This window comes from Myotis brandtii, unplaced genomic scaffold (genome assembly GCF_000412655.1).
Source record: "Myotis brandtii unplaced genomic scaffold, ASM41265v1 scaffold540, whole genome shotgun sequence".
Classification (NCBI taxonomy): Eukaryota; Metazoa; Chordata; class Mammalia; order Chiroptera; family Vespertilionidae; genus Myotis; species Myotis brandtii.
Genome location: NW_005369990.1, coordinates 2,409,455 through 2,421,837, shown reverse-complemented (window position 1 = coordinate 2,421,837; position 12,383 = coordinate 2,409,455). Strand labels below are relative to the sequence as shown.

Genomic DNA, 12,383 nt, shown 5'->3' with positions numbered 1-12,383 from the left:
TCCTACCAATTTAACAATCCCAGGGAAATAAAACAGCTTTCACAATAGATGGAGGAAAGATCCTACTCCTGATTCTTATGGCTCTGATCAGCTGGTTTGGGTCATTTGCTCACTTGAAAAACAATCCTTATACTTAGAAGGTAATGGGGCTTATTGGTGTAGCCTCGATTACATGCCCATATGTCAGCCAGGGGGTAGGGTTAAGTCTATCACAAACACACAGACTGAGGATGAGGGAAGGATAGTTACCCAAAGAAACATCAGAGCTCTATTTCCAGGAAAATGAGCGAAGGACTGCTGGACAGGCAAAACTAATAGCTGTCCACAGCAGGAGGTCAGAGCAAAGCTGTCCTGAGTGCTTGACAATGGGCTCAGCTCACACACTAGCCAGGTGACGGATTTTGAAGAGCACAGGTAAAATCCAGGCAGAGTCCACACCATCGACCTCCATTGTCTTACGTCATCACATTGCATTGTATGACTCTGGTTACTTTTCATATATCTTCATTTATTCTAAAAAACAATTCTAAGATTGAAAAATAAACCAGGGTCTAGCATACTGTCTGGAACATAGTAAATTCTCAACATATTATGTTTAAGTGAGTGAGCCCACTATGTACTTGGCACCTACATGCACTACTTCTAATCCTTAGAAGAAAATTTTTAATTTGTGCTGTTTTACCCAATTTATCACAAGCAATTGCAGGCTTGGAAATGTTAAGTAACTTTGCCAGATGAACATAGGGAATGATTGATTTCAAACCCAGAATAACTGAGCTCTAAACCCATTCAAGACATAATTTTCATTTTGCGGTAGAGAATGCTAAGGAGCATACGAGGCTGACACAGTTAGTTGATACTCAACCTGAGATAAAAACTTGATCCCCTGTGTAAAATACAGCATGGAGAATATAATCAGTAATCTATATATATATAAAAGGCTAATATGCTAAGTGTCCATCTGGGTAATGACATCATGTAGCAATACCTGGCTTAGTCTCCCTAGCGACTAGCCTCTTGCAGTTTCTTCAGCCCAGGAACATGACTTGCTTTATAGCCAGGTGGAAACATTTTACACTGTAACCAAATATCTGTGAAGCATTTTTCTGTGCCTCATCTCATTTGATCCTCACAGAAGTCCTGGAGTAGGTAGGTAGGAGACTCGGTGGAATCCTATTTTCTTTTCATTAGCCAGAAAACAGAGATTTAGAAAGCTTAGAAACTTGACCCGACTGAAAAGAAATAAGAAATGGTGGACCTTGAAAATGACTTCAGGTTTTCTCACTGCACAGAATATAGTCAAACACTGCTGCAGTTAAATATTTTACCTTTTGTTCTCCCTGCATGATCTACAATAATAATCTGCTTCGTGTTGATATTTATTGCTGTGTTGCTGACAATTACCTGAAAGAGAAGTTGGGGTGCTTTACTGGGCTGGAAAAAGTTTAGCTAAAAGTTTAGCAAGTTTATTCTATATATATAAAAGGCTAAGATGACTTGTGCTTGCATGATACATATAAAGCTTTCGCTGGCGCCAATCACACCTGTGTGTTTTGATCTGTTATTGTCGATCATGAATTTGGTTGACACTTCTATTATAGAGAAAGGGTGAATAGCGATATTAAAATATTTCTTCTAATTAATTTCCTTTCAATGTGCATGAATTCATACACCAGGCCACTAGTATTGTAATAACTGTGTGGTGCCAGGTGGGTACTATAACTTACATAGTGATATAAATGTCTAATCACTATGTTGTACACCTGAAACTAATATAATATTGTATGTCAACTGTAATTGGAAATTTAAATAAATTAAATTAAATTTTTTAAAAGGCAACTTGATCCCCTAATTTCAAACACTGGACTGATTTTTCTCATCCTTCCTCCCCTCATGAGAAATCTACCAACAGAGGGAACAAACCCTTAAATCCTATGGGTTGAATCCAGGAAGCTATTTCTAATTCAGGAGGATACTTTGAAAGTAACCTATGCATTAGCAATCTCATGGTGCAGAAAGGGGGCGTACAGGACAGTGTGAGCCTGAGGATTTGGTGGGGGCAGGGCGGGGGCGGGGGGAGTGCTGCAAGTCAGCCTGGCTTTGTGTGTTTGTCCCAGGGTTTTTGTTTGTTTATTTGCTTGTTTTTTCCTTTTTGGTTTTTAATGTCAGCAAAGTATGCAGAGATCTCAGGTTCCAGCACTTGGCAATCCTCCAAGAGGCTGCAGTGCCTCCTCAGGCTTCACTTGTGAAATTCCCCTGCAGGACTGCAGTCTGTGATCCAGTGCACTTCCCACAGGATTCCCTGCCTGGTTCTGCTGACCCCTGTGATCACCCAGTCTATGGGGGTTGGGGTTTTTAATGTTTTGGTTTGTTTTTTATTCTTCATCTCTTACTCATAGTATAGCTTGCATATTGTGTAAACGCTCAGGTTCCCTCCATGGAACTGGAGGCTTGTCAACTTTCCTATTAAACAGTCACTCTTCGTGTCTCCAGGAATCGCAGCTGCTGTGTGGTATGTGAATGCCTTTCGCGTCAGCCACCACGGTGGCTTGGGCAGTTAGTGCCCGAACATGGTCAATTCAGAGAGGAGGTCCTGTCAGGATCCAGAAGCTGGGGTTCTCTCCCACACCTTGAACGAGCACCTGTGGCATTTTTTAAACTCTAAATATTACAGCCCTCCTGAAACCAAGGTATCTTAGAGACTGAGTCTCATATATACCCTAGAACTTAATATACCAGAAACAGTTTAAAAATAATTTCTTTTCAAAGACACATGCTCCCTTGCTTCAGATTTTTTTTGGATTTTAGTGCTATTCCTATGCATCAGTTGTACTGAATTATTGGCAGGTGTCATGCCAGAGACTGAGTTCTCTATGCCACTGGAATTTGAAGCCAGGTAAGTTGAGCTTCAGTGGTGCAGCTCAGACTCCTCATTTTGCAGGTGAGAGAACTGGAGGAGAGAGAATTTGCCAACATTTATAAGCCAGATTGTGGCAGAAACAAAACTAAACCCAAGTCCTTTTGTCTAAGTAGAAAATGTTCCTAAAAAGTACCCCAGATCTTCCAAAAAACCTTTTTTAGGGTTCAGTATGTATTATATCTCTGATAAGTAACTCCCAATAACTAACATGGTGGGCCTTTCAAGGGAAATGATGGAGATTTCCGTTCTATCTGGATTTGGGGAAGCCATGGGAGGCCATGCTCAGAAATGGGTTAGGTTGGAAGTATGCCAGGTAGCAGGGGTCTACGTGGTGAGAGAGTCAGTGTGGATGCTCAAGGATTAGAGATTTATGTGAAAAATAGAGTCTATAAAGGGAGACAACCCCATAGTTCTACTTTTCTACATTAAATGTCAGAGTCTAATATTTAAGCAAAGGTAGGGATTCAAAATATATTTGGTCAAAAATAACCTATATTGTTCTGTGACTGTTAGATCAAGGTTATTGCTATTGTTGCTTTGGTTACACATTTTGTTGTTTATGGTATTTTCTTTTCAAGATCCTCATGTCATAGCTGTACCAATAGTACATACTTTAATCAATATGTATGTTTTCATTTATCTAAAACACAGGTAGGCAACAGCTACCTCCTACTCCTACTTACCATTTCTTTCCTCTTGTGTGTTCTGCAACCAGAACAGGTCCTAGCATGTAAAAGCAAATTCCAATTTATTCATTTCCTATCCTCGTCACTATCTATAATTGTATTGCCAATAAAAGAAGGTATTTATTGATTATTTAACCATATAGTCAGGAACTATACCATATGCTTTACATACATTGTCTCATTTAATCCTCTTAATAAATCTGAGGCATTATTTGCTCTATTATACAAATAGCAAAATTGAGTCATAGAGAAGTTCAGAAACTTGAAGCATAGCTGGTAGGTAAGTGATAGAGCTAGAATTTAGCCAAGTCTATCTGACTGCAAAGCCCATGTCCTCATATTATACCACTCTGCCTTTCTGACTCATATGTTTTACTTGAAATGATACACACACACACACACACACACACACACACACACACACACAGGTATGGGAAACCAGCACAGACCAAGGCATGTTAAATAACCATGAAGAGGGATAATCAAAGAGCTACAGTGATGGGGAAGTGGGTGAAGGTAGTCAAAAGTTACAAACTCCCAATAAAGACAAAAGAAAAGCGACCATGGGTGGTCAGTGGAGATACAGAAGGCAAGCAGATTGCCTTGGGAAGCTTCAAAAGCGTGAGGCTATAGGGACAAGGACACAGAATGGTAGGCAGGAGGGGAAAGGAGCAGTGATTGTCAGTTGCTCAGCTCACAAGAAGCTCACAGCAGGTGTTTGGAAAGAGAACAGGAATTAAATGGGTCTGCACCAGGGGCCAGCAAATCGGCCTACAAATCAAATCTCATTCTCTGCCTGTTTTTGAAAATAAATTTTATTAGAATACAGTCACATTCACTTGCTTATGTAAAATCTATGGCTGCTTCTGCCCTTAAAACCCCTCCTCAGCGAGTTGAGTAATTGCAACAGATACCATGAGGCCTGCAAAGCCTAAACTATTTACTCTCTGGCCTTTACAGAAAATGTTTGCCAACCCTGGTATAGACCATAAGCCAGGTTATTTGAACAAGAAAGTCCTTTAAGTAGCTCAAATTGATCTCAATAAAAATTTTAAAAGACCTTGGGGTCTCTCTCTCTCTCTCTCTCTCTCTCTCTCTCTCTCTTTTCTCAAAAGACATTGTAATTTGATCTCCACCCTTAATGCAAATGGAATAGAGTATATCAACCATCTTGGAAATCTATTGTAGCATAAAGTTACTTTGCCTGGTAGCAATAATATAAAAATACTGGTGTTTTCCAAGTCATGGTGCAATGTCACATATTTCCCTCATTTGACACAGCCAGGTCCTTTCACATGCATCTCGGTGATATTAACTGTATGTCCTCTATGCTTTGAAAGCCTTCACTTGCATAGAGTCAAAGGTTTGTTATTTAGAAAAGGTTCTGCCTCCTAAGGTTTTGAAACCCATTGCCAATTCCTCTTTCCTTGTCTCTCTGTTAAAATAAATCCCATAACTTCAAACTTCTAGGCTTTCATACATGGCAGGTCTGGCTCATGCATGATTTATAAATGATAGCTATGGACCATTAAGATAGATTTCTCAGCTTTAGGTAGGCTATAATGGAGTTATATATTGTGATTTTGAATTTCTGAAGAAACAAAGTACATAGTAGTTGACAACCCAAACAATTGGAGTTCCATTTGCCCTTATGGAAGGCTTTTTTTAGGTATGGTTTTTTTCTTCCACCTTCTTTTCCTGTTAGAGCTCTGCCCTATTACAGTCTTTACTTCTAAATATAAGTAGTCAGGAGTTCTCACTGCCACCTTTTGTTCTATGGCAATGCTTATTTTTGTCTAAAGAACATCCTCCTGCAGAAGGTAGATGAGTCTTTTTTTGTAACAGTGCTAACAGAGAGAAGCAGTGTGGCCACTCACCTGTTGTCTTCATTAATGGTGAGACTGAAGTTTTGCAGTTGCCAAGATGTAGGATTGGTCATTCCTTTCTGGGGGGGGGGGGGGGGGCGAGGAAGAAGGTCTTGCATAGCACTGCCGTAAGAGCACACCGCACCTGAAGGGGGATTAGATTTTATTGTTTGTGCCACTCCCTGGAGAGCTTTTCTCTAGAGCTGCCCATAGCTCGGAGACCAGGATTTAAGGGCCGGTGCCAGGAAGCAAATGCTAACATGAGAAGAATCCGAGTCTCTGTTTAATCTGTGAGAATCTGCAACAGTTCACAGACAAGAAGGAAAGATATTAAGACAATGCCAGGGTTAAATAGAAGAACATATTTCAACCTGTGAAATTTCAGTTTGAGGAAAAATATGGGAGGGTTATTATAATTCTTAGAGGTTGAGTTTGGGCAGAACTGCTGAAAATTGTAAGGAAGGATTGCTTTTTATCTCTTTTTCTTCCCTAAAACATAGAGTGAAATACAAGGTTCCAAACCCATCTGGCCACACCTCCATGACATCATCTTCTTCCAGCTAGAATGTGTCTAAAGGCACCTATAACCTCCATGTAGTGGATTCTCACACTAAGAATCACTTATTGGATCATAGAAGTCTCTCAGCATAAAATAGTATAGTAATGACCTTGTCCTTCTCCTTCCCCAGTTCTAATTTAAAAGAGGAAGCATTTTTAAGTTAAATAAATATATATATTAAATATTATTACATTTTAAAATTATCTCTTCAAAACTAAAACCCAGAGAGAACTTTAAAGAATTGAATGGTAGGGGTGTGTAAACAAGTAAACTAACCTGCCTGACCTGCTTTCTTTTTGTACTAAGTATCCAGTCATATGATCATTTTGTAATAAATAACTGAGCCCTACACCCTTTGGGAAATTCTGGTTCTCTGTTCTTTAATTGTGGTAAGTTTGTTCAGAATATGTAGGCAGTGACATTCCAGCCAAGAAACCTGATCTAATTTTCTTCCTTCCCATCTTATTTGTATTCTCTGTGAAAAGCCCAAGCAGTTGCTTTAAATAAGTCTGGCCTGTGGTTAAAGTTTAAACCAGGAGTGAGATCCATCCAGAGGGGCGTGTTTCTGACACGCTGCCGCTCCTGGCCTAGGGGACTGAGAGTATTAGACCCCAGAAGCAGCCAATTTTGTAGTGCCTTTTAATACACAAAATTGTATTAACATCAACATGGATACAGATGGATGCACTGCAATAAACTGTAACCACTTGAGAAAAGCCTTTATTGACTTTCAAGTAAATAATGCACATTTTAAAGGCTCTAAATATGCATTTACATAATGTGCTATAATTTTTTATTGTGTCAACTGCTCACACACACACATCCATAAGAGATGTTTTTCTCCATCAAAATTTTGGACTCACACCATTCTTTGTGCATTGCATTATCACCATGCCAGATTCCTAGTGCTAGTTCCTCTTTTATAGGGCCTGGTCTGACAATCTCAAAATACATTTAATGAATTTTACTAATTGACCTATTGGTTGATCCATTCATTTAACCCCATTGATACCTTCTAAAAATAATTTTAGACTATTTAGACAAAAACTTAGGGACACTAAATACATCTAACTCAATATTAAAGAGAGAAAACAAGAAATGGGAAAGAAGAAAAACCAAATTGACACCATGTTGAAATGTTAAGTCTGCACTTCAGAGCAATGCAGGAACCTTATGGCTCTCATTGTTCAGAAGCGTAGCAGGTTATCCAGAAAAATAGCATATATTCATCACATTTAACAGATCTTTGCAATGTCTGCAATACAATTATTTTCTATTTGAAGAAATTAAAGGTCGGGGTCTTGAATGATTTATGTCCAGTCCTACAGTGAACTGTGGCTGAGCCCGAAAGTCTGAGACATGAGAAAGTAGGGGTTGTGAAGGATGACCCTTTGAAATGCACACTCAGCAATTGTCTAATTTGAAACTACAGGCTAAGTGATTTCCTGGTATTAATTAGGAATTAATTGATCCTTATAAGTCAGTCATTGTAGAATTAACTCCAAATAGTACCATGTATTCTCCGGTTTGGGTTCAAATAAATTCTATGCCACAAGGAAAAAGTGAATAAATTGTTTTATGTAAAACAAAACCAAGAAGCTAAGGTCTAAATTTAAGTTGATCATGGTTTTCTTTTACATATTTAACAACAACACAAAGAAGGTGAGGAGGTTTATTAACAGGTAAGGGAGGCATTACAAGATCCTATCAAATTGTTTCCTCTATCAAGTTCCTTTAACGTTGATCTGTCCAGTCTTTGCTCCAGTGAATATTTTCTGCTGGGCATCATTCTCTGTTGGCCACCACGATTTCATGATCTAACAATCATTCGTCACTTTTTATTGAGCACCTGAAGCAGTGCCACTTTATTATTAAGGTCAGCCTCCCAGGGGCTCTTGACAATGGAGTAGCCACTATTGTCATTGACATGCTACAGAAGTTGAGTATATCATTTTGTTATGCTCAGTACATCCCCAGCCTCCTTGGGGAAATGCCACATTCTATCCCTAACTAAAAACTATTTAGTCAAATGTAGGGCACTGGGTCAAAGTTTCTTGCTACCAGCAAGGAAGAACATACCATATCAGATGGAAAAAGAAAATTCCTTTGGTTCTTTAAAGCCAGTAGCACAATTGGCAGACTAAAAGATGACCAGAACTAATTAACTTTTTAGCGTGTGGGTTTTAATTCAGAAACCATATGGCTCCCAACATTTATCATACATTATATGAAGTCCTAAGTTTGATCAGTTTGTCTATAAGCTCCCTGGATTTTTGGCAGGTGAAAAAACACACACCAAAGTTTTAAGTCCATATTTATTTACATGGTGATTGTATTCATTTCTGTACCACTCATGTATTCAAACATTCATGGTACCTTCAATAGATAATTATTGGGTGCCAGACAGTTTCTGGGGATATGACAGTGAATCATTAAATGGATGGAAAAACTATTTACTAAAATGAAGAAGAGCAAGTCTGAGGGGTGGAAGGTGACAAGAATTCTGGTTTGAATAGGTTATGTTCAAGATGCCCTCAGTTGTATGATTGAAGACAAGAATACAAGAATTTGTGTTGGCTCAATGTTGTATCCCAAGTCCAAAGTAGGAGCCTGTGAATACTCACTGGCTAGATTAAAGGTTGCGTGAATGAAAGGGTCCCATCAAGTCATCTACAAGAGATGAACTGGACTGTTGTCACTACTCCAAACCATCTTTCAACTCTTTAAAAACTACATATGTCATTCTGAATCTCAAAATCCTAACCATCTCAATTATTATTCAGAAAATGCCCCAATCCTAAAGATATCCCAGTTAGGAGCAAAGAACCCACATCCAGGGATTCTTAGGGATGCATCCTTTCTTATAGTCAGTCCTTGGCTGTGCCAATATGGAGTGGTGGAAGGCGTGGCCTATCTTGCTTAGATTTCACTTCAGTTTTATGAGTTCTTCTCAGTATTAGGAAAACCACATTCTCCAAAAATCTGGGTATTCCTCTGTTTTCTCTTTGCAGGAGCCTCTTGAATTTAAATAAAAATAAGAAAAGATAAAAACTCTTATCTGCGTTTACTTGAGATCTGTTCCTTGGCCCTCATTGAGAAATGTGAGCTGCTGTCCTGGCATTACTTGCTTTGAGTATCTTCAGCCCTCTCCATGGGCTGCCCTTACCTGCAGCAGATTTTATTGATCACCCTTCCAACTGAAGGACAGCAGTGCTCTCAGAAAAATTATTCAGCACCTCACATACGTTTTTTAATCTAATGCAAGCTTCTTTCTGTGCCAGTGAGATTTAGCAGGGTTCTAATATAAGGGATAATAGTTTTCAGAGTCTTTTATCAGTTCTTATGAGCAGAGGGCCAACAGTTTAGCAGGGTCACTGGCTACTCAGCCTGTGGGTCCCCTTGCTCTAACATTATGCATTTTCAAGTTTGGCTTTAGATAGGGAAAAAAAAGAAAAGATGACAAAAAACCTTCCATGTAAAGTGAGGCACCCAAATTGCACAGGTTCATTAAGTGATCATTTACTACATACTTCAAAAAATTTCATCCTGAATTGGTCCCTAGAAATTTCCTTGAAAGGGGTATAAGAGCTTTAACAATGAATTATTGTCTATGGATAGCTCAGCATGAAAGGGGATCCATATGTGCACACTCGAATTTGTCATATGTAATGTCAGTTAAATCAGGTCTAATCTACCAAATACATTTTTTATTGCTTGCTTCATTAAAAGAGCTCTTAAGGTAATGAATAATCTTCAGCTTCACCAAGGATTATTAATGCCTTTATAACTCATGTCCACTGAAAATAGAAAGACAGGTTGAAACTCTACCCTCATCTAATCTCCATGTTTGTCTTAGAGCCTTAAGGAAGAAAGTCGGTCAGACCTTTCCAGTGTTAAACTCGGTCACATGAGCTATGCCATGAATTGGGTCAGGAGAAGAATTTTTTTTTAAACAAGTTGAATCGGTTTAAAAGCTGTGGCAAAGCATATCTTTTCTCATCTTAACTGTGACGTTTTCTTTCCCACCAGCAAGTCCACATGCAACACCATCGACTCTTCATTTTCCGACATCACCCATTATCCAGCAGCCTGGGCCTTACTTCTCACACCCGGCCATCCGCTATCACCCTCAGGAGACGCTGAAAGAGTTTGTCCAACTTGTCTGCCCTGATGCTGGTCAGCAGGCTGGACAGGTGGGGTTCCTCAATGTAAGGAAACCTCTTTTTTTTCTAATTTCTTTAGAAATATTAACCGAATGTAAAAATAACAAGGGGAGACCTTATGACCATGTGACATTGTGCTCTAATGTTGTGCTGACTGACTGCAGACAAATGTCATATTTATTCTAGATTGTGGGAAAGTTAACTTACCCTAAGAGTGATTGGCCAGGGTTTAAAAACAGTGTTTGTGTTAAGTTCGCAACTGTCAAGTTTACGGATATAAATCATCTCGAGGGTGAACTCTGTAACCTTCCAAGGTCCGTGGGCTGATAATTCCACCTCATGCATCCTAACCCTAGGGCTCACTGAGTTAGCAAAATAGAAAGACCAAATAATTTTAAATAATGGTTTGGGGTGGTAGGGAGAGCTAGGGGGCGGAGGGGACACAGATGTTTCAGATCAACTAAGTTGATATTTTTTAAAAATACAGTCTTCTAACACTTTAGATCAAGTTGACCAGTACTTGAACTCAAGATGCTAGAAGTACAGTTTATTATGGTTTGTTATTTCTGCAAGTAGTTATCTTTCCCACTTATCTTTGTATAAAGCTGAACAGGATTCAGTAGTTTCAAATGAATGTTTTTATTTATTTTTTCTCAAACCAAACAATCACAGTTTGAAATAGTATTCCAAATGTAAAAGTAATTTTTAAAAATCACGAATTTTATTTCAGCTCTGGAACTACATGTTTACAATGGATAGCTGTATCCCAAGGCCGATAATAAGACTAATGACTAGTAAATAATGACCAGCATAAAGCTAAATGTGATTTCCCTTTTCTCCTAGTAACTGCACATGAAGCCACAGATTTGCCGTAATTATTATTGCCTGGTTTAAAGTGTTATATCACACTGCCCTACCACTGATTTTCTTCCCTTGCAGAAACACCTGATTCTGCATCTCTGAGACAGAATAGGCAGCTTTGACTAATGTCTGGTGATGTGTTAGCAGATACATTTCTGTCTAGACAACAAATCAATATGGTGCCTTTCTTCTTTTTGCTTGTGTATTCATTTGCTTGGCTCATTCTAAAGAGTTCACTTATGGACTTTTAGCCCACTCAGAAATAACACACAGGCAAGTTTGTTGGCAAGAAAGCATAGCATTCTGATCGTCAGACGAGATAGTCTTTGAGGAGCAATTCTAAATATCTAAGTGAATGTCGATGAGGGAGTGAAACTGCCTCTGCAGAATCATTAAGCTTAAGCTTAAAAGCTAGGACAACAGCATCTCTTTCAACTGAATTTTGATTCGGGTCTGGAGCCTAAATATGAGCTGTTATTGCCAGTCGAAGAGTGTCACTGAAGTCTGGAGTCAGAAAGGCCACCTGGGAAACCATGAAAAAGCTGAAGTGATCGCCAGTATCAAGCATCTGACCTTTACATTTCTAACTTTTTTTAATAGTCTTGACACCATCCTATATAACTGTCAAATGCCCAGTTTTGCATTTTGATCCACATTTTATAGGCTATGAGGCAGTTCTCTTCATGGGACCATTTGGAAAAACTTAAAAATAAAATGGATTTTATTGCTTTCTTCAGAGGGAAATGTTCTTTTGTTAAAGAGCTGTTATTTGATTGTTCTAACATCAGGCAGCTAAATAAATATGACTCTTCATGGCATATGCTTATATCATTTAAATCAAAATTAGAAGTGATTTTTTTTCATAGCAGAATTTTGACAGCTGAATTTTAAAGTTTCTGTGCCTGATGTTATACAATATGTGTAGAAGTATTTAATGTTCACTTAACATATTTATTAAATGTTATATAATATCAACTTTGAGGAGTGGAAATAAAATATTTTTTATCTCAAATGCACATTTAGGCAACTTTACTATATCTATATAAATAGACATAATAGAATAATTCTGCAATCTATAAACACTTATATATTAAATAAATATTTAATAATCATGAGCATGATGACAAAGATAGGAGTTAATACAGAATTGAAACATTCCAAGCAAAAGTTGGCAGGTCATTTTACAGAACCGGATGCAAAGAAGGTTAACGGAATTCAAAAAATAAATTTAGGATGCACTGAGCAGGTACACCTAAGACTATGCTTTTGTGGAATGCCTTAAGAACAACCCAGCAACCCATATGCTCTTATGGAAGAATTCAAGTAGCT

The 12,383-nt window shown here is 38.4% G+C and overlaps 1 protein-coding gene across 10 annotated transcripts in view; it reads left to right on the top strand.

Moving 5' to 3' along the window:
• Positions 1–12,383, top strand: part of NFIA (nuclear factor I/A) — a 571,713-nt gene that overhangs the window by 503,261 nt on the left and 56,069 nt on the right. For 8 of the 10 annotated variants that reach the window (XM_014549245.1, XM_005878068.2, XM_005878069.2 and 5 more), the window contains one exon: positions 10,060–10,238. In XM_014549245.1, the coding sequence (XP_014404731.1) occupies positions 10,060–10,238 (179 nt within the window). The remainder of the gene's footprint in view (positions 1–10,059; positions 10,239–12,383) is intronic. The other 2 variants (XM_014549244.1, XM_005878066.2) reach the window with 1 other exon arrangement.